The sequence below is a fragment of the Anguilla anguilla genome, chromosome 3 (assembly GCF_013347855.1).
Source record: "Anguilla anguilla isolate fAngAng1 chromosome 3, fAngAng1.pri, whole genome shotgun sequence".
NCBI classification, from domain to species: Eukaryota; Metazoa; Chordata; class Actinopteri; order Anguilliformes; family Anguillidae; genus Anguilla; species Anguilla anguilla.
Genome location: NC_049203.1, coordinates 57330853 through 57355973, shown reverse-complemented (window position 1 = coordinate 57355973; position 25121 = coordinate 57330853). Strand labels below are relative to the sequence as shown.

The window sequence follows — 25121 nt, the reverse complement described above, 5'->3', positions numbered from 1 at the left end:
GGAAGGAAAGGTGAGTGGGCTTCTGGGTTGTGGGTGGGTGGGGGGGTGAAGGAAGGGTTGTTCTTTGGGGGCTTCAGAGTTTCCAAAGCCTCTTCATCAGCCATCAACCCTCCAGCAGACTTACCCTAATAGTGCATGACAAGTCTCCTTCCCTAAGATGTGGGACTGTAATCCCCCCAAGCTGACGAACTATGGAGCAGGATTTCAGATTCACAGCCTGTATTCTGTCTGTTTCTGAACATCCTGCCCTGTGTGAAGGAAGAAAAGAAGGAGAGGAGAGAAAGGGAGGGAGGGGGTGAATGAGAAGAAGGAATGACTGGTCTAGCAACGCTGGTTAAATAGAATGTGGTGGATTCCAAACTTACATACATTTAAAGGAAAATAAAACAGGGAAAACAAAAAAAGGGGACTGCAAAAAAATCTTGACTGGATTTTGTTTTTGTACGATTTCTCCTGGCATCCATTGCTGAACAAAAGAGCGAAGTAAGTTCCACCTCACTGAATTCAATGATGTGTCAATGTTTTATAGTAAAACTTGTGCATAATTTGTAAATATTTTGTGTACTTGATTTTATGTACTTTGTATGCGGGTGTGGGAGGATAGGGAATACTCTGTGAAAGTTGTATGTGTTGAACAGGTGGCATCTAGAAAACAAACCTGTGCTTTTCTGAGCTTCTTTCATAGATTTAATTTCTGAACTTTTTAAATATTTGAATTTTATGATTAGTTTACATACCAGTTACCTTCTGTTAGGCTAAATTTCTGTCCATCTACCATTACACTGAAGAAAAATATTGGCATTCAAAAAGTCTGTCCCTTCAACAACATAGTTAGTCATTCATTATATATTTGAGACAAAACTTGACCGGTTTCTTTTCAGGTTAGCTATATGTTTGATTTATATTTGTATGGCTGTAGGAGCTTTAGCTAACAGGATAAATAACTGTAATCAGCAACAGTAAAAGCTGTCATTATAATTAAACAACAAATGAAGCATTCACATGCTAGAACTCCAAAATCAAAACTATAATTACTGTACTGTAGCACTCCTGTCAATGTCGCCAAATGCGAGACTACCTGGGTCTGTAGATGTTCTTTAATACTGGTTTAACCACTTGCAACAGTTTGTTGCACAGTTGTTAAAAACTCAGTTTAGTCCACAAGAGATTTCTTTAAATATTGATCCAGCAGCAATTTAATTGATCAAGAACCAAAGTACCTAGTTGGATCTGTATCTGATAAGCTTTGTTGGAAAAACAATCAAGCACAAGCACAATTTAAAGCTACAGCACGTACATTGCAGTGAGTGCCCTTAGGATGTTCTAAAGGTGCTGATACTGTACATACTTTGCATCGAATGGAGGTTGTCATGTTTTTCAGAGACTAACATGGCAAGGCATTTGAAAAGGAGAGCATGTTTGAGCCTTTAATGTAATCCTTTAATGAACTTTACAGGTATCCAAAGTCAGAGATGACTTCCATAGAGTCCCTATCCCCATACAAGACTGCTCTTAGGGACATTAAAGTTAACACAGAGCATTTCAAATGCACACTGACTCATATTAACTAAACATTAGTGCAACATTGGCAATAACCACTTCTGAGAGCAATTGATAAAGTTTGCATTGCATTACATTACAGTGCAAAAACTTATGGAGTTATAAGACACAAATATAGTTAATTCATTCTGTTTGATAAATATTTTTGAATGCATGTTTAAATAAATAATGGCCAACATGTAAAGTGTGAATCATCAGATAATAATGATTGAAGGGGGCGGTTCTTTTTATTGTTGTTTTTGACTCAATAAAAGAATGAGAGGTCTTGTGTAGTATGTCTATACAAATGTGTTTACACTCAATGAAGCCCAGGAGTGTTCTGCAGCCTCATTCTTTTGGCCTGAAACTTTCAGTAGCAAGATGCCAATATGGCAACCTCAATCCATCTGTTGAGCAATCCTGAAAAATCATTAAATCATTAAAATGAATTACGTTTAAGCTCCCCTGAATCACATCTTTTAGCAATTTAATTATAACAAATGAATAGAAATTACGAGAAATCATGTCATGTCAGTGTAGTGCTCAAATCACATAATACATGACAGTAACATATTGATGTATCATTACCAATATTATTTTAATTAAGGTATTATCACTATCATCAGCAACAGAACATGATTTGCCCAGCTCAGCTAAATGAAATAAAACAGAATCTACAATTCAATTCATAATAATTGGGTATTAAATTTAAGTAATGCCTTTATTTAAATCATTCTGTCATGGACCACACTGTGGCAATGTAAAATGATGTTTAGAGAACTGGACTTGTGGCTCCAAGGATAGAGGTTCAATTTACAGGTGAGGCAATTTCCTTGTACTGTTGAGCAAGGTACTCATTCTGAATTGCTTCAGTAAATATGCAGTTATATCAATAGATCATTAAACAAATGGATGCTGTGTATGTCACTCTGAATAAGGGTGTTAAATGATTATAACGTGAATGTGTTACAATGGATTTCAATGGAATTGCAGGCTATAAAATCCAGGAAAAGCAGTGTCTTACACTTCATCTATCAAACACTTTCCACGTAAAAAGTTAGACTTTTAATTTATCTTGGACAGACTGAGTGTATGAGTCAGATATGAGTGTAATTTATCTGTAAATTCTGCACACTTCCCAGAAATGGATGAATTAGCTGGAGTCTATAGCAGGGATGTCGAACTCTGTGGCAGGCTTGCAGTCCAGGGCCAATGATGCAATGAAACAGAGATGTCACCCAAAGATACACAGAAAAAGAGAGGATGGCTATGCAGAGTTTACAACACTAAGTGCCTGCTGACACAGGATGAGCAAATATATTTTTGTATGACTGGTGAACTGAGTGTAATCAAGTATGGCCACTTTGCAACATCAGAAAAACAAATATTCATATTTAATGAGCTGGATTTCTAATAAAGCTAACTTAGGAAAATCAGTATTTAGGCGCATATGCCAGGCCCATTGTGTGTATGAACAGTCTGTCCATAGATTATTTTCTATGGCTAAGATTGGAATTACAGAAAATTGGATTTTCAGCAGCTCAATTCCTTAATTTAAAATGGTACCTTTCTGGGGACCACTTAGAATATACCAGGATATTCATAAGAGGATAATTTCTCTGCGGGAAATTCATTTTTTTTCATTAATACCTTTATCACAATATAGTTACTTTGTTTCCATTTCCATTTTTCCATATAACTTGTGCATAGTTGTCACTATAACCAGCTGTTAATGATTAAAGATTATTTGAAAAGTTAAAAGCTAAGCGATTGAAATTAAATGTGTCATACATAGCATGGTCTATTAATATACATAGCTCAGATCATTCTAAACTCATTCTGTGAATCTATTGCATTGTAATGTTCAATATTGGTGTTGCATCTTCAAATACTAAAAATATTGGTTTGTTAAATACTGGAGTCTGTGGATTTCTCCATTGGCCTGAATGCCATTTGGCTCACTATTCTGGAAAAAGTCTATAGAAGTGCATAAGTCATTTGATCATGTGAGGCTCTCTTGATCTTGTATCAGTTGTTGGTGTTTTACCTTGGCAATGAACGCCTTGACACTGCTTATAACAATCAGTGGAGTAGACACTAGGGAGAAGCTAATGAGTTCTAAAAGGGACCACACCCCCCCCCCATGCTTGGCTAGCATGGCATTAATGTAATGCAATGTGAATGTAATATAATGGAATGAAGCATGGTAAAATGGCAATGAAGCAGACATGATATGATTCTCTTCTCCTCTTTCTTTTCCCATTCCCTCTCAGGTCATAGCTCCATCATGGATATCGGTGGTTTGGAGACAGTGGTGGCCAACTCGGCCTATGTGGCAGCTCGTGGAAGTGTGGATGGCGGCGCAGCAGCCACCATGCGAGACAAGAAGATGCGTGCCAAGCTGTATCTACCCCACATCAAGCAGTGCGAGAACATGAAGACTACAGTAGACTCAGCCTTCGACAGCATGTGCGTTAAACAGCCTATTGGCAAGCGTCTCTTTCAGCAGTACCTGGAAAGCGAGGCCACCCATAAGCCTTCCTGTGAACTGTGGAAGGACATGGAGGACTACAATGTCTCGGACGAGAAGGATCGAAAGCAGAAGGCCCAGAAGATTGTCAACAAGTTTTATGATTCTGCCTCCAAGACCTCCTGCAAATTCCTAGAGGAAAAGGCCATCGCCCGTGTCAAGGCGGACTACACAAACATCCGGAATGACCTGTTCAAGGAGAGTGAGAAGCAGTTGCTCAAGCACCTGGAGACCAGTGCCCTCACTGGCTTCAAGAAAAGTATGTACTTCCTGCGCTATGTGCAGTTTAAATGGCTAGAGGGCCAGTCAGTAAATGAGGAGTGGTTCATGGATTTCCGAGTGCTTGGCAAAGGAGGTTTTGGGGAAGTGCATGCCTGTCAGATGAAGGCCACAGGCAAGATGTATGCCAACAAGAAGCTGAACAAGAAGAGGCTGAAGAAACGCAAGGGCTACGAGGTAGGGAAGAGACAGGACTCCATTCATCACCTCAGCTCTTTCTTTTGCATTTACACTGTAAATCCCATTTATTAGTATGATATTTTTTGTTTAGCCTCTCTCGTATTTGCCATTCATGATCTTGGTGTCCTATTGACTGATGTGATTTTTTAATCCCTGATGATCAAGTCTTACCATGGGCTCTTCCGGTTCTGGAAGTTCAAAATGTTTATTGACCTTTTTTGTCAGCTCAAAATGCTTAATTGACATTTTTATTAGGAGAGGTAAATTATGACAAATAATAATCAAACATCTAAATAAGGTGTTCATTGGTAGGGCAGGAAAGTAGGTTTAGCCTTGTTCTAGTCCATTTAATAAAGGCTTTTGATCATTTTTGTAATAAACAAATTATAATTTAACTTTTTAATTAGACTATCTCACTAAATATTGATATTACAATGTACAATTTAATTAATTATATAATCTAATATAAGTTCAATCATTGATATACACAAATCATGGCTATCTCTGGAGGCTTATTGCTTACTTCTGGGTGTGGTCAGACAGCCAAGAAGACACACACAGACATGCACACACAGGTCAAGACTACCCAATAGTAATCCTTGTTCTTCCATCACTCATTGATTCTTCCACCCCCAGATTAGTCTTTATGTTGGTGTATATGTCTCCATATGTGTGTGAGAGAGAAAATGACTGTGCACGTCTGTCTGTCTGTTTCATAGACATTATAAAGTAAAATGAAGAGATACTGTAATGTTACAATACGGCTGCATTCATGCATAGCATACATGATTTCAGAACACTATCAATTATTTGAACAGAGGCAATACATTCAGTTGAGAGGGAAGCAAGCTAGCGTATAATTGTTTATGTTACTGGCTTGGTATTGTAAGGTAGTGAAAGTGAAAAGTGTGAACAACAAAACAATAACTGAAGCATACTCAAGCCACTTTGCCTTCCTTGATAAGTAATTACATTAACAGCTCATCTTCCAGCTAAATCCTGGGACAGATTTAAATCCATAGTAATCAATATTTATGTGTGCGCAAAGACATATATGACATCCCTAACGGAAACCATCCTCTGTCCTGTCAGTATGCAATGCTGATGGGCAAGCGGGGCGGAGTTAGAAACAGGAGAGAGGGAGAGTAAGAATGAAAGAGATTAAAGTGGTGAGGTGAAAGGTGAGATTATGTGAGTTATTTAAGTGCAGAGAATTAGTTTAAACTCTAAGCAGGCTGTATTTACTCAATGCAAAGAGGCTTGTGGGCAGCTGAGAAAAGCTGCGAGGTCAGAGAAGAAGAAAAAGTGTCTTTTGTAATTGTTCTCCTGCTTGTCAAAGCGTTACTAGATTAACCTTTTACATACACTGTCCTAAACCAGTCCAGAGAGCAGGTCCACAAAATGTCAAGTAACATATCACATAATATGCTTAAAATACATTTTACTGTGAGCACTGAATATGTTTGGGGTATTATGTCATGTGAATTGAATGTGCTGAGTTACAGTATACTGATTTAAATGTAATTTTCATTCTTCACCCTAAATAAGTGAAAAAACAGGTGATGATTGGCATGAATACCGCTATGCAGCTTCAATGATTTAAATTATTATTATTTATGTTTTTGTTGGTCAACTTTTGAGAAACGTTAGGATGGCCTACTAAATAGTTCCATATGCAATTTTGTAAGAACTAGGCAGACCCCTGTCAAATACCAGCAGTAACAGATGTTTGCTGCAAATATAATTTTGCAGCCATCAAAAACGTCATCAATAACAAAATAAAAAGCAATGAATCATAATATAACACATGTATTTTGCTTAACAGGCTTAACTAGTTTACAGTTGATCCTCGGTTTTCACATTTGTGAGTAGCCTATTTACCTCCCACCTCTAGGGTTACTGTTGCTCTTAACCCCGATTTATGAACTTGTCTTCTTGTTGTAAGTCACCCTGGATGAGAACGTCTGACAAATGCCAGAAATGTAATATCACGGAATTCATAGATGTGCTTAACCTCATTATGATTATGATAATATTATTATAATTATTATTCAACATCCAGCAGATGCTGACATAACAAATAATTATTTTCCTTAGTTTTGATTAGGCTTTGTATTTTGTTTTTAAAAAATCTATAATTAAATAAAAATAAAAATATGTTATCTACACTAAAAATAAGAATTTGTAATATGCTGTCTCATTCATTTAAATCAGGATAAAGTGGTTTCTTAAATCAACTAAAAGAAAAGGTAAAATCATGCATGTCAGTTGTCAGTAAGCTGGCTTTATTCCAAGTTAGTCATGACTGAAACCCCATGCAATGGCCAAAAGGCAAAGCTGTGTCAGATATTGTACACTATCTTTAAGTCTATCTTAAGCAAGGTGTACAGTTTATTTCAAACTGGTAATGTGGTCTAGTCCAATTATTTTCTGTATAGAATTATAATAATCAAGAAATCAATACCTATCTAATTCTGTGCTACTAGTAATGATCTGATTGATATTTGGTGGTGGAAAATATTATATGGTTACAAATGATAAAAAGTTATGTTCATTAACCTTCAGAACAAAAATAAGGGAGAGAACATAAATTAACTTTCTTTACATTTTCGTCAGTTGAGAGAATACAATTGATTTTAACAATGAATAGCACCTTGCTCCTGAACTGGCAGGATGTATTTGTATTAGAATGAATTGGATCTGTCTACATTTATGCTTACCATGTCTTTCAGGGTGCGATAATTGAGAAGAGAATCTTGGCGAAGGTGCACAGCCGCTTCATTGTGACACTGGCATATGCCTTCCAGACCAAAAATGACCTCTGCCTGGTCATGACCATCATGAATGGAGGAGACCTCAGGTGCACACTCACGACCATAGCCATGGTCAAAGATCATTTCCCTGTGGGGAGTACATTGCAAGACATAAAGCGATCTGAAATCAGTGTTGCATGGGACAATAGTGTGCATGTGTTTGTGTGTGTGTGTGTGTGTGTGTTACAAAGAGAGTGATTGGAATGCAGCTAGGATCTGTGACAAGGATCAGGTGAGGAGGAAGAGGAAGCATGTTAGTAGAGTGAACTTAGCTGCAAACATGGACTCACTTTCTTGCATTTTCAAATTTTCAAACACACACACACAAACACACATACCCTGGCCTTTCCAGTGGCCTTGTTCTAATCTCTTTGCTAATCAGTCTAGGGGATCATCCTGATGGCTAATCTGTGTGCAGGCAGTGAAGTCGACAGCTAGCATACAGCAGGATAAAGTTATTATTCAGCAGTGTGCAATGAAAGACCCAGTTCAGCCTGCTGGAGTGTTTCACTCCCTGCTGCATTTGCTATCAGGTTCTAGCCAGAGGAGTGTGGTCTCCACCTATTGAGTCTGGTTTCCTCCTAGGGTTTCTTCCTACAGTACATACCATCCAGGGAGCTTTTCCTTATCATTGCCTTTGGCTATAGTATGGGTTGGGCCAGAGATATACTGTAAAGTGTACAGTGGCAGATTTTTTGTAAAACATGACCAATAAATTTGATTGATTGTTTGCTTCATACCAGGAAAAATAAAATACAAAGGCACTGTGCATGAAATGAAACTAGAAAGGATGACTGGAGAAAAAAAATGCATTTTACTCTATGTGTAGGTATCACATGTACAACGTAGATGAGAAGAACCCTGGGTTCAAGGAGCCAAGAGCATGCTTTTACACAGCCCAGATCATCTGTGGTCTAGAGCACCTTCATCAGCACAGGATCGTCTACAGGGACTTGAAGCCAGAGAATGTGCTACTGGATGATGCAGGTCCCACCATCGTCTATCTCCTGTTTTGTTGATTCAACCTCTAATACAGTGCCCTCCAAATGTATGGTAGCAGTGGGCTGAAATTAGTTATTTTTGCTAAAGACTTGAGGCATTTGGATTTGAGATCAAATGATAAATAAAGGAGACAAAACTACAGACAATTAGCTTTTATTTTGTGGTATTTACATGTGCAGATGTTTTACCATTTTACAGAAACAGCTTTATGTGTTGAGTCCCCCCAATTTTCAGCTGAATTTAGAGATACCTTCCTGGTAGGTGAAAAAATACATTTACATGTTAAAAGGCTCTAATCACTATACCTAACCTTTATTGCAATGCCTAGTCTGATATCCAGATGTAAAGACCCAAGATTGATGCTGAACCTAGCCAAATTTGGTCTCACATTATTCCTTCATCTTTTCCTCTTGCCTCTGTGTCCCAGTGTCTCAGATGTGACCATAGACCGGATGTGGCCCTTTTTTAGCGTATTCTCTGGTAGATTCTTCCATCTGAAGAAACATTACTGTCCCTCTTCACCTGTTTTCACTCTAGTTTTACTGCCATGTATTCTGTAACAGGGCATGTGAGGCTGTCAGATTTGGGTCTGGCTGTGGAGCTGAAACCCGGTAAAGACAAAACAAAAGGCTATGCCGGAACACCAGGTCAGTAAAATACATATATCGACTAATCAATCCATATTCAAAAAAACACTTAACCATTCCACTAGAAGCACTATTTCAACATTTCACATCATTGAAAATATCTCTTTAAAAATCAAATCTTCACCTCAGTTAGTTGAATTGTTGGCAATCAATGTCATTTGGAATGTAAAACATCTGATTTAACAAGAGCTGGGTACAGCTCACCTGTGACACCTGCCAAAAATGGTGTTCTTTATATATGAATGAATCATGGGGATTCTTCATTGATGTATAACTCCATAATATTGTTACTAGCTGTCAGCCAGTGAGCTTGAAAATACAGTAGGGCAATGATACATTTTTAAGGAGTTTTCTGATGTGCTGTTGGCTCTCTCTCTCTCAGGATTCATGGCTCCAGAACTTCTGCAAAGCAAAGAGTATGACTACACCGTGGATTACTTCACCCTGGGAGTGACACTGTATGAAATGATTGCTGCCAAAGGACCCTTTAGGATTCGTGGTGAAAAGGTATATTTGCACACGCAGGTTCCTCCTTGATGCATTTATTTACCCAATGCTTTGGTAAAATATGCCTTCATCACACTGACATACACATTGGCATACATCACATACACGTACAACATGAACGCATGTCTTCTCTTTCTCATACAGGATACATTGTAACAACTGCGCTCATTGAATAATTCAATCCCGATTGCACCATGAAAAAACACCAGTGACAAACATGCCCCAACACCCAAAATTTCTGCATTATGTAAGGTCACAATATAGGAAAAAGACATTAAGGGAAATGAGGGAAGTAAAGATTCACTCGTGAAGGGTGACGCTCTCTAAGACAAAGGAGTGCTGAGAAACAGGTGCAACTCTCCTTCGATGGCGTCGGGCATTTAGGCTTCAAAATTAAAATTGCTCCAATACTGTTAATGCAGCACCCTCCTCTTTCCATGACTTTTTCTAAATATTGTGTTTTAAAATAACAGCATTGTTGACTGAGTAAAGAAATACAGGCAGTTTGTGCCATTTCACAAAAATCCCCCGTCAGACTATAGGTAGCAGGTGTTGATGTGAATGTGTCACTCTCTCCTCTGCCACGCTATTCAGCAACCGAATGACTGGTGCTTTGATTCAAATTTCTCTATCAAGTGATATTGAAACAGATTTTGCACATATAATCACACAAAATGCATTCATTGCAATCCTGTGATGGAGTTGATAAAGACTTTAGGGTGGGGATGAATAAATGCGAGTGTTGTAGTTATAGAAATTATAGGTTTATAATGTTTTTCACCAAAATAGAGACTTCAAATACACTGAATAGGCTATATGACAACTGATTGAAATGTAACTGATTTGTGTGTGCACACAAACCACCAAAGCTGTACATTCTCTGTGTAATTGATGAGCAGAGGAGAGAAGGTATATATAATGTGTAAAAGTGCACTCCAAATAGCAGGAGCAGGAGACAACAGAAGTGTGTTGAATTTGTTATGACTGAAGAAATTACTTTTTTTAAATATTACATTTTGTATTTCTTTAACTACCTTTTCCATTTTGTGTTTTGTCTTGTTTTTCACAATTTAACGCTTTTGTCAGTGTGCCTGTAACACACTTTGATGCATTTTTCCCTTAGCCTATATAACAAAATGGCTATAATTTAGAAATACAAATGTCCTTTATATCAAGAAAAAACTTTTGCAAAATATTGTTTTGTAATCTTTATCAAATTAGATTGTTGTGGGTGCAGATATTGATGCTGTAATGCTGGACAAGCCTGATGCTGCTCGGCGTCAGGTTTGGCGGCAATAGGAAGTTTTTAAAAAGCGGCCTTTCTAGTGTTAAACTGGCCACTGCATTCGGTTATTGTGACATTGTCATGCTGCCATGTTTACTATGGTCTGATCTAGGTGGAAAACACTGAGGTGACCCGGCGGATCCTGAATGACCCGGCCTCCTACTCAGATAGCTTCAGCAAGGATTGCAAGTCTTTGTGTGAAGGCCTGCTGGAGAAAGATCCCACGAAACGACTTGGGTTCAAAAACGATACCTGTGATGAGCTGAAGAACCACCCCTTCTTCAAAAACCTCAACTGGGGCCGGCTAGAAGCAGGTGGGGAGAACTACTGTTGCCTCATTAAACACTCTTGTTACTTTTGTAAAGCACACTACAGTAAAGATGAGGATGAGGATGAGGATATTTATGCTTTTTAAAGCTTGCATGATATAAACTTTAACCTGATCTATGCATAACTGCTTAAATATTGAAACAAAACATAATCAATTTATTTTAAAAATGACAAAAATGGCATTCACATAAATCCTCACAATGTAAACACAACAGGATACCAAAATCAAAGGAAACTCCAAGGCACTCTCATTTTTAACATTTAAAATGCCTTTATTATTGTGGCATGGTCATATTAAACCTTTAAAAACAAACTCTGATGCATTTCAACATCAAGCTTCGGTCAGGGAGTCCCTGACAAAAGCTTGATGCTGAAACGCATCAGAGTTTGTTTTTAAAGGTTTAATATGACCATGCCACGATAATAAAGGCTGTTTTTTTAAAAACCATCAAAAATATTTTCTGAGCTTAATAAATAAACCTCAGTAAACTTTTCATCATTGACATTTAACTTCTCTTTAATCATAGATGTTAAAATTAAAACTCAATTTGCTAACACCTACCCTCTTGATGAAAGAATCTAGACATTTTTACGCACTTTTTTAAATCTTTTTTGATAACTTTCCTCGCAGGCATGCTGACACCACCCTTTGTTCCTGATCCAAAAATGGTGTATGCCAAGAATATTGATGACGTGGGCGCCTTCAGTACTATCAAAGGTGTGGTTCTGGACAACAAGGATACGGAGTTCTACAATGAATTTTCCTCAGGAAACATTCCCATCCCATGGCAGGAGGAGATGATCGAGACCGGTGTGTTTGGTGAACTCAACCTCTGGCCGGGGAATGGAAAGCTGCCAAATGACCTTGACCCCAACTTTGTACCACCTGTTGAGGCCAAGGGTGGGGCTTGTGTGCTGCTTTGAGGGGGGATGGGAGAGGGAAGATGATAAAGGTTTGACCAACTGAAGTCAGTGGATCAAAATTAAAATTGAAATTTTCTATCATAATATTTATGGACCACATCATACACCTTATATCACCTCAAATCTGTGTGAAGTACCTTTGTAACTGTAAAAAAACATGCAACAGCTGTAAAATAGTTCACAAAATACAATGTACATAAGTTAACTGACTCCTGAAGTTTTCCACATGCGATTTATTCTGAGTTAATTTTCCAAAAACCTTAGGTTGAAATCTTCTGTATTCTTGTAAATTTTATTTTTCAAAGAGGTATAACAAATGTGCACAATGCATGGCTACAAGCTTCTTCATATTGGTTGCTATTTAATTGGGATTGTCCTTAAGTCTTACTTTTAATTTTTAATCAAAGATAAGGACAGATGAATCCTGGCCAGTATCGTTTTACAGACAACAGACCATTATAGACTGTTACAGACATACCATGCCATATGTTGACCCGAATGTGACTGTGCTGGCCACAATGACACCATGACATGGCAAACAAAACACAACCTATGCAATGATGGGAAGGGTGAGCTGTGGTTGAGATGTGGTGTCTTGCTGTAACATTAAAAAAGCTGTGTCTAGAGGAGTGAAGTACATAGAAAAACCAAGATATGTGGATACATGTAAAGGTAAAGCAAGTTTCATGTCATGTAAAACAGTTTTAAAAATGCAGTGATTTCAAGTATTTAGGACCTTCTTTGTACTTTTAGTCTAATGATTTGTACTTTAGAGGGTCAAATGATTACGAAGTGAAGCCATGGTTTCCAGAGAGAACAATAATGGTAAATATCAGCAGATAAAACCTATTCGTTCTTTTGAAGCCTAATGTGGCATTAATGGATTCATGGAAAGGACACTGTTTAATTAGTTATGAAACAGGAGTGAAGCGTACTGAAATCTGAGATGCAATTTGAAATGCTTGTCAGACAGTGTTCACTTTCTGAAAGGAAAGTTTTCTATCATAAGTATTGACAAAAATATAATAATAAATTAGGCAAATTAGCAAATACCTCCTAAATGAAAGTCTATTAGGTTAATGCATTTGCAAATTTGAAGACAATATATGTTGGATTTCCGGTTTTTGTTTATTTGGTTGCAAATTATGTTAAATAATGAATACATATTTTATTTGCAGAAAGATGACACTCCATTTAGAGTTTCTGAAATAGTTTTGTGCAATGGCAGGCTCTATTGTTAGAATACATTGTCTGTAGTTATAGTACAGATTGCATAGGACTGAATTTGCAAGGTATATGCTATTGGTTCTTGTGTATGTGACAGAATTATATAATTAAGTAAAACTATTGTAATTTAGGCTTTATTCAATAAATAATGGAATCGTTAATTTAATCCAACTTGAGTCACATGATCATGTTCATTCATTTCAGTAAAACATTTACAATGCTATGCTTTCATTGATGAAACTATGTTCAATGTTAAAGCAAAGTTATGGCTGGAAGGTTTCTGACAAAATCATACTTTCGAATGGTGATCTGTTATCTGTAATGATTATCACACATGTATATATTTTAGATACACATACGGGTCTTTGCATTATTTACATAATGGAAACAGAATGGGGGGGAGGGGGGGGTACAGCACAGTGTTGCAGTGTCATACTGTCAGCTCGCAGCAAGTAGATCCTGGAATCGAATCTCGGCCATGGCCCACCCCTGTGTGGAGCTTGTATGTTCTCCCCATGTCCACATGAGTTTCCTCTGGGTGCCCTGGCTTCCTCCCACAGTCCAAAGACGACATAAAGGTTACGCTAATTCGACAGTACATTCCTTGAAGGAATGAGCGTGTAAGTGAATGTTGTGTGTGCCCTGCGATGGATTGGTGACCTGTCTAGAATGTATTCCTGCCTCTGCCCAATGCATGTTAGGGGCCTCAGGGGCCCTGACCAGCAGTAACTGTGTTAGATAATTGAATTTTTATTAAACAAGCCTCTATGAATTTGAACTGGAAAAAAAGATTAAAGATTGGAATAAAATGTAATTCAATTCAAATAAATTGTACTCATTTACAGAACAAGAAAGCCCCTGCCATCAGTTATTATTATATACATTACAAATAAATTACAAATAAATGTATTTATTAAACTACAAAATGCAAATGAGGTATAAAAATATTCAATATTAAAAATATTAAAGAGGGCAATTAAGGTATGTATTTGTTTAAATATATACACAAACAATTAATTTATGTTTAAATATTTAGAGGCAAATTTGGTAGGTAGCTATGGCTATAGGCTAAGGTCTTTTCAGAATGATGATCTATTATATATCAAAAACATAGTATTGTAAGCTTAGTGATGATGTATATATATGAGATGTATGACAACATAAACATTCTGAATAAAATATTTTGAGCAACTGTGTAATTGTATGGTTGTTATTGTGTCATATTTGTACAATAAACATAGTGTAGTTTTCATCCATTAACTCCCATTCTGCGTGTAAAGTGACATTATGCCTCCACAGATGTGCCTCACTGGATAAGAATGCCTACCAAGTAACCCAAGTCCTTCTTATCTTGGCAAGCCTTATATATTTGCATTGCTTGAGCATCATTTATGGTACAATGTACATTGTATTATAAAGCAATTTAGCCTTACTGTAATATCGAACATACTGCAATGTATTACAGTTAAATTAAGAGTTAAATATATTTGGTAAGAGTTGCTCGGTGTGTGATTTCTCTCTAACTTCAAGGGTACCCATTTTTAGGAAGCAATCTACATACCCTATTTTTACTTTTAACCAAATTTGGGATCCCCATTTTCTGCGATATTTTCTTTTTGGGAGAGCAATGACTGGCTTAAGTAAAGTGTATGTCAGTCACAAAATAAAGGGATTATGACTGTTTACTAACATTATTGTGAAATCTTATAATTGGCAATGATTCATTTTTATGTAATTATGTAGTTCTCAGTTAAGTGGTCTGGATGTCTGTAAAAGACCCCTAGTTACAATAGATTACACATAAATGGCTACATCATATTGAAGTTATTTATTTGATTATTCAGCCAACCATTGCTGGATTGAGAGTGACAGGGTCCTTGCTTTTTAAGTATTATTTTGGTAACACATTTCACTGAAATAGAACGATTAATGGATGGAACAACAATGGGTGACTAAAGTTGTAAGTTATTAAATGGTTTATGGCGTCTATGCATTAACAAGAAAATTGTGTTCTATAATGACATGTATGTTTTAAAATTAAAATTCAGCAGGTACTGTGAGAAATCTCTGCTATAGAATAAATTATTTGACTTAAAAATGAACAACCATCAAAAAATAAAAATAAAAACAAATAAAAAATGTGAAATTACAGTACGCCAAGTTCTTTTTGCCCCCTGGTGGCCAGATATTAGCATTTACTTCAACATGGACTCACTTAACAGGTTGTGTTGTGTCTGACAAGCAGCGATGGACAATATTTAAGTTATATTCATTTGAAATACGTATTTAAAATGCATGCATCAAAGTATTTTGTTATTTGCATCTTAGCCTATGTAGCATGATGTAATTGTCTCACGATAGCGGTTTTTATATATTTTCAAAATACTCTAAATACATCTTGGGCTTCATCTTATCAAATTATTTCATAGCCTTACATACAAACAGCCTCTCTGATCTATCTCCATTCACTTTGAAAAAAACATGATAAAGGAATAAACTTGTGTAAGATACAGTCCATACAATTACATTATTTAACCTTTACACAGACAATATCTTTATTTCAGGATGCAATATACATTTGCATAATAAATGCAATTGCATTCCAAGTCTTAAATTGAGCACAATGTTGTAATTAAATGCTGTAAAATATTCTAATATCTATTTGAATATTTTTTTGCATAAGATCTATTCAATTCAAATTACCCTATCGATAATTGTACATTTATTTTCCTTATTAATTATGCTATAATGTAGCACTGTAATATTTCATTAATTTCAAGCAGGCTTTGGGTGGATTTTTAAAGTTTTTTAATAAGGGAATAAGAAACGATTCCCTCACATTTTTATGGTTAATCCAACTGGTTGTTGTCAAAATAAAAATAACAATAATCTTACATAGTGTTCTAGCAGATGAAAGCCATTTGGAAAGGACAGCACAATATGCTTGTAGGGAAAATATGGGTCATTGTAGGTGTAGGGAAAGAATTTGGAAACACAATGAAGTGAGAAAAAAGTAGAAAAATAGGGATAAAAAGTAAGTGGGAGGTTAGGAAGACAGAGGACTTATGAGTGTCATGGGTAGTTGAGAACCAGAGCAAGGAGGTTAGCATAAGATACGTTTTGGGGTAGGATCCAGTTTGATGATGAATATGGAATGATGGGTCAAGGGTCAGGAAAGATGGTGTATCAATAAGCTGAGGTGAAGGGGGCAAGGAAAAAGAGGTTCAAAACATGGATCCACCCAGTATACCCTTTGGATATCCCATTGCTTAAGGTGAGAAAGGGCAACTGTGGGAGGAGATAAAGCTGTGCTTCTGCAAGGCCCAGTCCAGATCCACATCCTGTCCTTGAACTTGGATCAGTGACAGGCAGCCCTCCAGCCATTGGGAATCGCTATCGCCTGTCAAAAGGAAGACCGCACAAAGTATTAGGCTGAAGTCTGCATTCATTCAAATCTTTGATCTTTTGCTTATCAAAATATAACTAGGTAATGCCAATGGTAACATTTTTTGCATAGGTACTTCTTATTTTTGTGGAACAGAATCAAGAGAGAAAAAAATTGTTTTGAGAGAAATGACAAAAGATACTAGATTTTAAATTTTCCAGGGTTTATTATGAACGTAGTGTGGTGTTCCATTCTACCATTTCACCAACCTACCTGGTACTCCCCCGAAAGCCAGGACCATCCCTTTGTTCCACATTGTCACCCAGTCATGTGTAACGTCCACCAGCTTTGATAGCTGCTGCTGGCCAAGCTCCACTTGGACTGCATGGCTTGATAATTTCAGGGCCAGACTATGTGGACCTAACTTCAGAGTTGCAGTTTGTGTGCCAAATGTCACTATAAGCTCCTATAACACATGTGAACACACATGAAAAAGACAGTGAATTTGGAGTTAGGGAAAAAAGGTTAAAAAAAAAATCACTTTCATTGGAACTACTAAAGATTCTTTGAAAGATGTAAGTGCATGGCTTACAAAGGATCATTATTTATGAATGTGATGTATGTGACAATATATTCTTAGACATTTAATAGTGCCAGTACATTTTAAATATGTTTCATAGTGTAGAATTATTTAACCTGTAAGATCAGTTAAAGCAATTGTTAGTGATAGAGAAAGCAAAATAGAGGGCGGAGAAGACTATAGAGTAGGACTATGGAACTGGAATCCAATACAGTTGAGGCGGATTTAAGGATTCGGGAGTTGGGGGAATTTTTTTACCATGAATAATGTGTCCCTCCTACAAGTCTATGTAGCAAAAGGATAAGCTGTGTACATGCTTGCATATGAGAGTATGTGCATTTGTGCGAGTGTGTGCATGTATGTTTATACCGCCGTTTGCGCCTTGGCAGTGATGGTGAGCACTGGCTTGTCCTGGGAGCCCGTGAGGCTCAGAACAGTTCCATTCCACTCCGAGGAGTGTCCCTGGATCTTCACCTCAGCTCCACCCTCATCCATTTGCTTTGCTGGAAAGTCTGCAATTCACAGGACCTTCAGGAACGTATTCCCCTTTATTCCCATCTGTTCTACAAACTTTCATATACATCTGCTGTTTCATGCCTATTCTACTTCACATGAACTCCTCACCTCACCATTTTCTTGTGCTTCCGATCTCATAGCAGAAGCTTAATGATTGGCAAGTCAAATATTGTATAATACCAGGTATATATATATATATATGTATATTGTTTGTTCAAACATGTTGTAGTATCAGAGAAGGAACAATATGCTTGCTACAACATAGAGTGGATACAGTGCAGTGCTGCAATACAGCAGATCTCAAATGTATTCATGAACTTAAGAAAATGTAGGATGAAAAAAGATGCTGCCATAAGAAAGCCAAAGGCTAAATTCACATGATGCTGACCCTGCTGTTCTGTTGTATTATTTATGGCAATATGGTAAATTAAATAGGTTTCACCTATCAGTAAGAAGATACATGTCAATTTACCCATAACATACTATCAGAATGGTGAATCAGGAATTCAATTAAAAGGGCAACATCTGCTAATTTTGGACTTTTTATATCTTCCTGTCACAATTTCTAGCAATCAATTTTCCAGCTCCATGAAAAAATACCAAATTTTTTTTTTCCCAAACTACTTCCCAAAGGGGGGAATTTTCAATCATGTGCAGCTTTAACAGGAGGCCAATTTAACATTTTCATTTATTTGAGCAGAGGCCCTTTCTAGTTAATGAATGAATGCTTTTTTTCAAAGTTTACCGCATGTATGAATAAATTTGTTTGCTAATGTGGATAAAAAGGTTTAATAATGCAAGACAAAATACCGACAAAACCAGATCCATAACAGATGTTGTGGAGTACAGGAGCCAACATATTTCCCATCATACAGCAGACAAGTAAAAACTAGAGCTATTCGCGCTCTTGTGGTGAAGAACTGAAGAGGGCGCCTATCATTCAAGGCCTGTTATCTCATCATCTCTCACCTGAGGAGTTAAACAGAGCCAGGCCGGTCCCAGGGAAGTAGCTGCCTTTTTGGATCTCATCGAAGCAGGGACGGAGCTCCTCATTAACGTCTATCTCCCAGGGGGTGCTGAGGTTCAGCCAGTTACCTGCTCGCACACAGCCATCCATCTCTGTCCGAAGCTGGGCATACAGAGAGAAAGACAGAGGTATAGGGTAATAGATAGCTTTGGGCCATACTACCATGAAGTGTTAGATCTAAGGCCATGAAATGTTCTGAGGTGCATTATAGAGAATGAATTGAAGATAATGAGACACATGCACAGTCATCATACTTGTGGAACAATATGTCAAGCATTTAACTCTAGGCCTGTGAACTGGTTCTACCATTAGACTTGCTCCTTTAAAAAGTAAGTATTAATGAGTTGAAGAATCTGTAGGATGTATTAACTCTGGGTATGTAAAAAAAACAAAAAACAAATATGCAAGTAACGTAAAGATGATTTAAAGAATCAAAGAAACACAGTCAGACCGGATTTAAAAGCTCCAGCTCTCTGACAAGGATTCCACCAAGTGAGAGACGCATTTTTCCTTCCAAGTTACAATCTTCTGGATTGGTGTGCAGTCCCAGCACCAATGCAGCTGTGCCGTCTACTTCCAACACCACAAAGACACCCTCGCTGCGAAGTTCCACCTGGTGGAGAGTGTGAGGCGGAACAGATATTAATATTCGTTTTGAGTATTAGACAAGAATTATACTACATGAGAAGTATCACACACAATTTAAGATGAACCTATCCCTAATTGACACGTAATATCCTCATGCAGTTTTTATAATGTTGCTGAGGTGTTTTCTGTTATTGCTTTGTGTATAAGCCCTGAAATGGTCAAGGAGATATGCCAGAATGCACATGTTTAAATGTTTACTGCAGGATCCTATACAATCAGCCAATGTCATTTTTTCTCCAGGGAATCTAGTATACTCTGTCGTTGTGACAGGGATACAGGACCCATTTACACAAAATAAGTTAAACAAGAAAAAAAAGAAAAAACACAAAGACTGGGTTCAGAAGAGGGAAGCGATATTTGCATGAGGGATGGCATTTCAGGTAAACAAATTGAGTGAGATCCCCAGTGTATAACTGGTCCTGTGGAGGTTTTACTAGTTTATGGCACAAAGTGGTACATTGTGTATCACAGAGAAAATGACAGAGCCCACAATGCGAATGGAGATCTGTCAGATCAGTCAACAACTGGATGCACCCCACTGCCTGCATTGTGCGGTCAGGCCTGCTACCTTGTGCCACTTTCCATCATTGAGCTTGGGGCCACCTGCCACACTGGTCAGTGTATTTGCTTTTCCGACTTGCATCTCAGGCACACCCCCCCTCAGTCCAAGCACAAACCAGTCTGCGCCCCCTTTCGTGTCTCCATAAAACACCACTCCCTCAGGGTCTAGTGTTCTGAACTCAAATGAGGACTTAATGCTGCAGAAGACAAATGGAAAGAAAGCTGGTGTGTTTACCACTTTTAGCATAACAGTTCATGACATTTTCAATGTTTTGCTTTATATCTGTTGATATCTAAATCTAAAATGCTACTTTCAAATGTCACAGAACTGGAATGATATGCATACATAGTATATGTATAGCAAGTATTTAATGTCATTACATGTCAAAGAATATGGTCGTTGACATATGATAATAATATGATGACATAAGTTTTACTGACCTGGTAATTTCTGTCAGGTTTGCACTGGTGTTCATCAAGGGTGATTTGGAACCCCATCGTTGGCCAAGATTGATGGACCCCCTTCCTGATATCAGTCGCTACACAAATCACAAAACACTCTCACACCTACACAAACAAAGCACACGACTCACACCACTTCTACATAGTCATCCTGCATTATCATATACAGAACACAGATGCATGGTACATACTACTATATAACTACACATACACAAACACAAAACATACTGCCACGGGCCATCATAGACAGCACACACAAATACTTTCACTCTCCCACACATACTCTAACACCACTCTTACACTCAATATTCACAGTCAAAATCCTATTAAGCAGTATTTCATATACACCCTTACACTCTCATACACGACATGACATTTTCAGAAGATAGAGATATTACATCTGGAGAACTGTTCAAACATGGTTTGAGCCCATACCAAAAGATAGTCTTTAATATAAAGTGATGTTTAGAATATAGAGTGATGTTTAGGATGATAAACCTTAGTTTTGACAATTTATGTATCTTAGTGCTTGTTTAATTTCCACCTAAGTGACATATCATACATCAAATTCAAAGAAATGTTTTTCAAAGAAAATTTGTGGTTTCAGCTGAGTCAAACTGTGCGCAAAATTCGGGATTCTTGTGATTCAGGAAAACTGAGGGTGTAGCTGTCAGATTCCTAAATTACAATTGAACTGAGCATGTGCTTTGTTGGCGGCAGTCAGAACCCAAAGTCCAATGCATTCCCCTTGACTGAGAACAAAGCCTGAACTGCATCAGTGCATTTCTGATCTTGATAACCCTTTTAAATTCATAACATTGTCATTGTAGCTACTTTGATCTCATTTTTAACATTGTGGGGATGTTGTGTGTGACGTGTTATGTGCTTACTGTGCTATAAATGTCATTGTGGTGGCAGGCCTACCTCTTTTTCAAGCAGCACAGTTACACCCAATACACCCAACTGTTTTTTAAATAATGTGCTTAGTCGTCACAACTGACTAGGATTTGTGGGATTTAAAAGACCTAAACTTGTACCTAAACGCATCTTACTGTATATGGAATGCATAAGAGGTCCACATAAGATTGTTGAGGATATGATAGCATTATTTTTATTTTAACACTTGGTAAAAATGCTAATTTGAGAGTTAGAAAATCACTGGCGACATGCTGAGTATTGACCCTGTTTCTTCAGAAAAGAAAGCAGAGATCAGGTAGTATAAAAAGATGTTCGGGTAACACTTCATGTCATGAGTCAGGCCCACGGTGTATAAAAGCTGACTTACTGTTCTGTCCCTGCTTCCGCTTCCTTCAACTGCTTGTCCCAAGCAAGTGGAGCTCATACAGAGCAGTAGCAGTATGACCTCCCAGGGGCCCATTCTTCAGCACGCTCAGATATTCAGCAGGTGTCCGACAAACTATGGCAACCCTCTTCTCCGCGGTCTCTCTGCAAATGCATGAATAAGCCGGTCCTGTCTTTGACCCTGTGAACAAATGATTGTCACTGCTGCATGTTTGCCAAGAAAGGTAAGAGAGTAAACATGTTGAAATCACAGTTCTGCTCTACCTACACCAGAATTATCGATCATGGGTATTGTATATTTGTTCCTGAATTAGTTTGTGAGTGTGTGTGCGTGTGTGTGTGTGTGTGTGTGCATGTGTGTGTAAGAGAGAGAGAGAGAGAGAGAGAGAGAGAGAGAGATTAGGGGAGGTGCCTGAGCAAAGATCAGTAGTCATGACTGTGTTTGGTTCAGGAACTGGCCTTTTTGTTTTATTATAATGCACTGTGTCTTTCTTATGTACTGACATCATATTTGTAATTGAATGAATTTCCTGTTTGTTTCTTTACTATTATTCTGAACATCATGCAACAAACTGAGCAATAATTATGTCATTTGCAAACTTACCAAATTACTGAGCCATTGCAGTTGAAATTTACGAACTTCAAAATGGCAATGAGATCACCATACCAAGAAATTAGTTTTAAATAATTTTAGGTTTTGGAATATGATATATCCAAAAACATTACTCATGTACTCTGATAATTGTTATTTGGTATTTTGAATAACATCTGGATGAGGTATTTTAGTACAAGCAGGAAGCAGAACTTTGAATGTTGCCAGTTTAGGACCCTTACCAGCCCCTGAATATAAAGGAGAACGAAGCAGGTTTCCCCACTCCACCGGTCCTCCAACTTTCTAGGGATAGGATAAACGGCTAAATCTGTGTTTGCTGGGTCAGTGCCCTTTACAAAATAGCTGACTTCTGCTGGCCAGTTACGGAGAAACCTTGACTTGCTCTGTGTTAGCTTTGACTGTATGTGTTCAGAGCGTGGGCGTGTTCTTTATTTCTTCGGGCTGGCACCTTTCCTGTTTGTTTAATGAAATGTTGGTATCCATTTCCAAAAGAAATTGTAGCTTTTCATAAATATCTATCACTAATCTATCACTAAAAAATAACTTTTTTTATTTTTTACAAAATTTGTTCTTCAGGATTATGTCATAATACATAGTGACCCATTTGATTTCATGTACTTATGTGCTGTTCTCATCTTCTCATAGCAGCAATTTGATAACTGACCAGAGAGCATGGGTCTTCTGAACAAATTAGCCTCAGGGAAGAACTCAGTGTAGACAGCACTGTTGCCTCACACCCAGAAGGACCCCGGTTTGAATCCTGGGCGGGGCATCTCTGTGTGGAGTTTGCATCTTCTACCCATGCCCCCATGGGTTTTTGCTTCGATTTCTTCCCACAATCCAGAGATATGCAGGTTTGTTTACTTTTTTAGCTTTGCTGTGTTCACAATCACCCCAAGTACACGATTTCAGGCAACTAGCTACAAAATGTAACTAGCAGGATAGAGTAAATGGTACTTATAGGTCCAACTGAAAACATGCCAACTCTGCATTGCTTTTCATCCCCTGTGTGAATTTTAACTGACGCCATCGAGGAAAAGCTATTCCAAAATCGATTCTGGTTCTTTGAATGAGCCCTCTCAGCTTGATGTTTCGCCTCACTGTACTTGAGCTTTTTCACATACGCCATTGCAGTAGCTAGCTACAAAAACTCTGCTTAAGCCTACCCAACAGGCTCTAAAGGCCCAATCCTCTCTAGCACTGACACCAGGTATAATATTTTGTTTTTCAAAAAATGTGTTTTTTTTCCTGTCATTCGTTTAATGTAGTTAAATGCTCATTTGAATAATTTTACTTTTGTTTGTATAACTTAGTCTAAGGTTCAGTTGGGTAGTTGACTTCAGTCATGTCTGAATTTCTTGCACTTGCCTTCTAGGGAATTACTGCTCTTCGATCACTGATCTTTGTACTTGTGTTTACATTGTAAGTCACTGGATAAGAGCACCTGCTTAAAGTCAGGAAGGGAATCTATAGGCTCCCATTTCTCCATTGTGTATCCAGCTAGTGCAGTGGTGTGTCCTATGGCACAGATTGAACCCAGGCCGCATATGCTGGCTACAGCATAGAGTTGTGAATAATTACATTGGGTTGAATGAATTATTATGAATAATTTTCTGTAGCATCACCCAGCGAGGGTAGGCTTCAGTCCGCATAGTAGCAGCCCAGCTGGCAGTTGAAGAATAAGCAATTGGCTAGCCTTGCACATTTCAGGATGAACCTTTTAGTGGACAGCCTCATTGAATTGATGGGGGATGTTGCCAGATGTTAACTGTTAGCGATCACAAAACCTTATTGAAGTTTTCACAATTTTGCAGTAAGAATGTGACGCATAGGTTGTGGTGCTTAGCAACATTGTAGATATGTTTTTACAATTCTTTTTGCCACTCAAAAGTACAATTTTCCAGCTATGTTGTAAATCGGTCAAGATCACACTTAAACCTTCTCCACAAAGAAATTATTTAAAAACAAATTTGTAAATTAACAAAATTACAAGAACATAAAATTTCACAGCTTTCCTAATAATGTTATTTGCCTTGCTGGATACTAACGTTACAGGCTTACTGGCTAGTATCATACTACTGGATTATGGCTGTGGACTTTCAGTTCAACAGGAGCAGACACAAAAATAACGGTCTCCTGGTAACACTAGTCTTGTAACACAGAAAAAATCTCATTACTATATTTGCAACACAACAAAGTATTAAGAAAAGAACAAATTCAACTTTAGCTGAAAATTCCATCTGTGACCCCTTCAAAATGCTAGTTTGACTCAAACATTATGAGTATTTAAGCACACATATATGTAGTAGTACATATTTAGGAGTACAATACTAAGCACACAAGTGCAGGTAAATTATCAATTTGCTGAAACAATTAAACTGATGCTGGTACCCCACTTCAGCAACAATCACCCTGTTACAACAGCATAATGTACTCAGACTGGTATAAAAGCATGCCTTGGGGAATTGTGAATCTGTCCCACTAAGATGCTTAACATACTTTACATAGCTAAGATCACATTGTGTTTATATATCTCTATCTAGTGGTAAGTAACTGACATTACACCAATGTGAATTTTTTTGTGAATCTGTTTTACCAAGCGGGATTACTGAGTTAGCTGGATAGCTGAACTGAATAAAGCCCAGATCTCTCCCAAATCTGAACACGGACTGAAGTAAAAAGAGATACTTCGAGTTTTACTCAGCACAGTTCTCTTGCGCAGTAATCTTGCTTCATGAAATATCTCCCAGATTTATGCACTCTA

The 25121-nt window shown here is 37.7% G+C and overlaps 2 protein-coding genes across 2 annotated transcripts; one reads left to right on the top strand and one right to left on the bottom strand.

The window, feature by feature from the left end:
* Nucleotides 1-380: 380 nt before the first annotated feature.
* On the top strand, nt 381-12036 carry grk1b (G protein-coupled receptor kinase 1 b). Its single transcript, XM_035411085.1, has 8 exons — nt 381-483; nt 3813-4525; nt 7261-7388; nt 8171-8328; nt 8907-8990; nt 9373-9497; nt 10895-11096; nt 11744-12036. The coding sequence occupies exons 2-8, from the start codon at nt 3827-3829 to the stop codon at nt 12034-12036; spliced, it is 1689 nt and encodes a 562-aa protein (XP_035266976.1). The 5' UTR covers nt 381-483; nt 3813-3826.
* A 3757-nt stretch (nt 12037-15793) lies between these two features.
* shbg (sex hormone-binding globulin) lies at nt 15794-22097 on the bottom strand. Its single transcript, XM_035407892.1, has 9 exons — nt 22013-22097; nt 21728-21925; nt 20422-20519; nt 19988-20177; nt 19223-19384; nt 18714-18873; nt 17598-17740; nt 16922-17114; nt 15794-16663 (listed from the first exon to the last, which is right to left on the bottom strand). Exons 2-9 carry the CDS (start codon nt 21818-21820, stop codon nt 16533-16535), a joined length of 1170 nt encoding a protein of 389 aa, XP_035263783.1. The 5' UTR covers nt 21821-21925; nt 22013-22097; the 3' UTR covers nt 15794-16532.
* Between the last annotated feature and the right edge of the window lie 3024 nt (nt 22098-25121).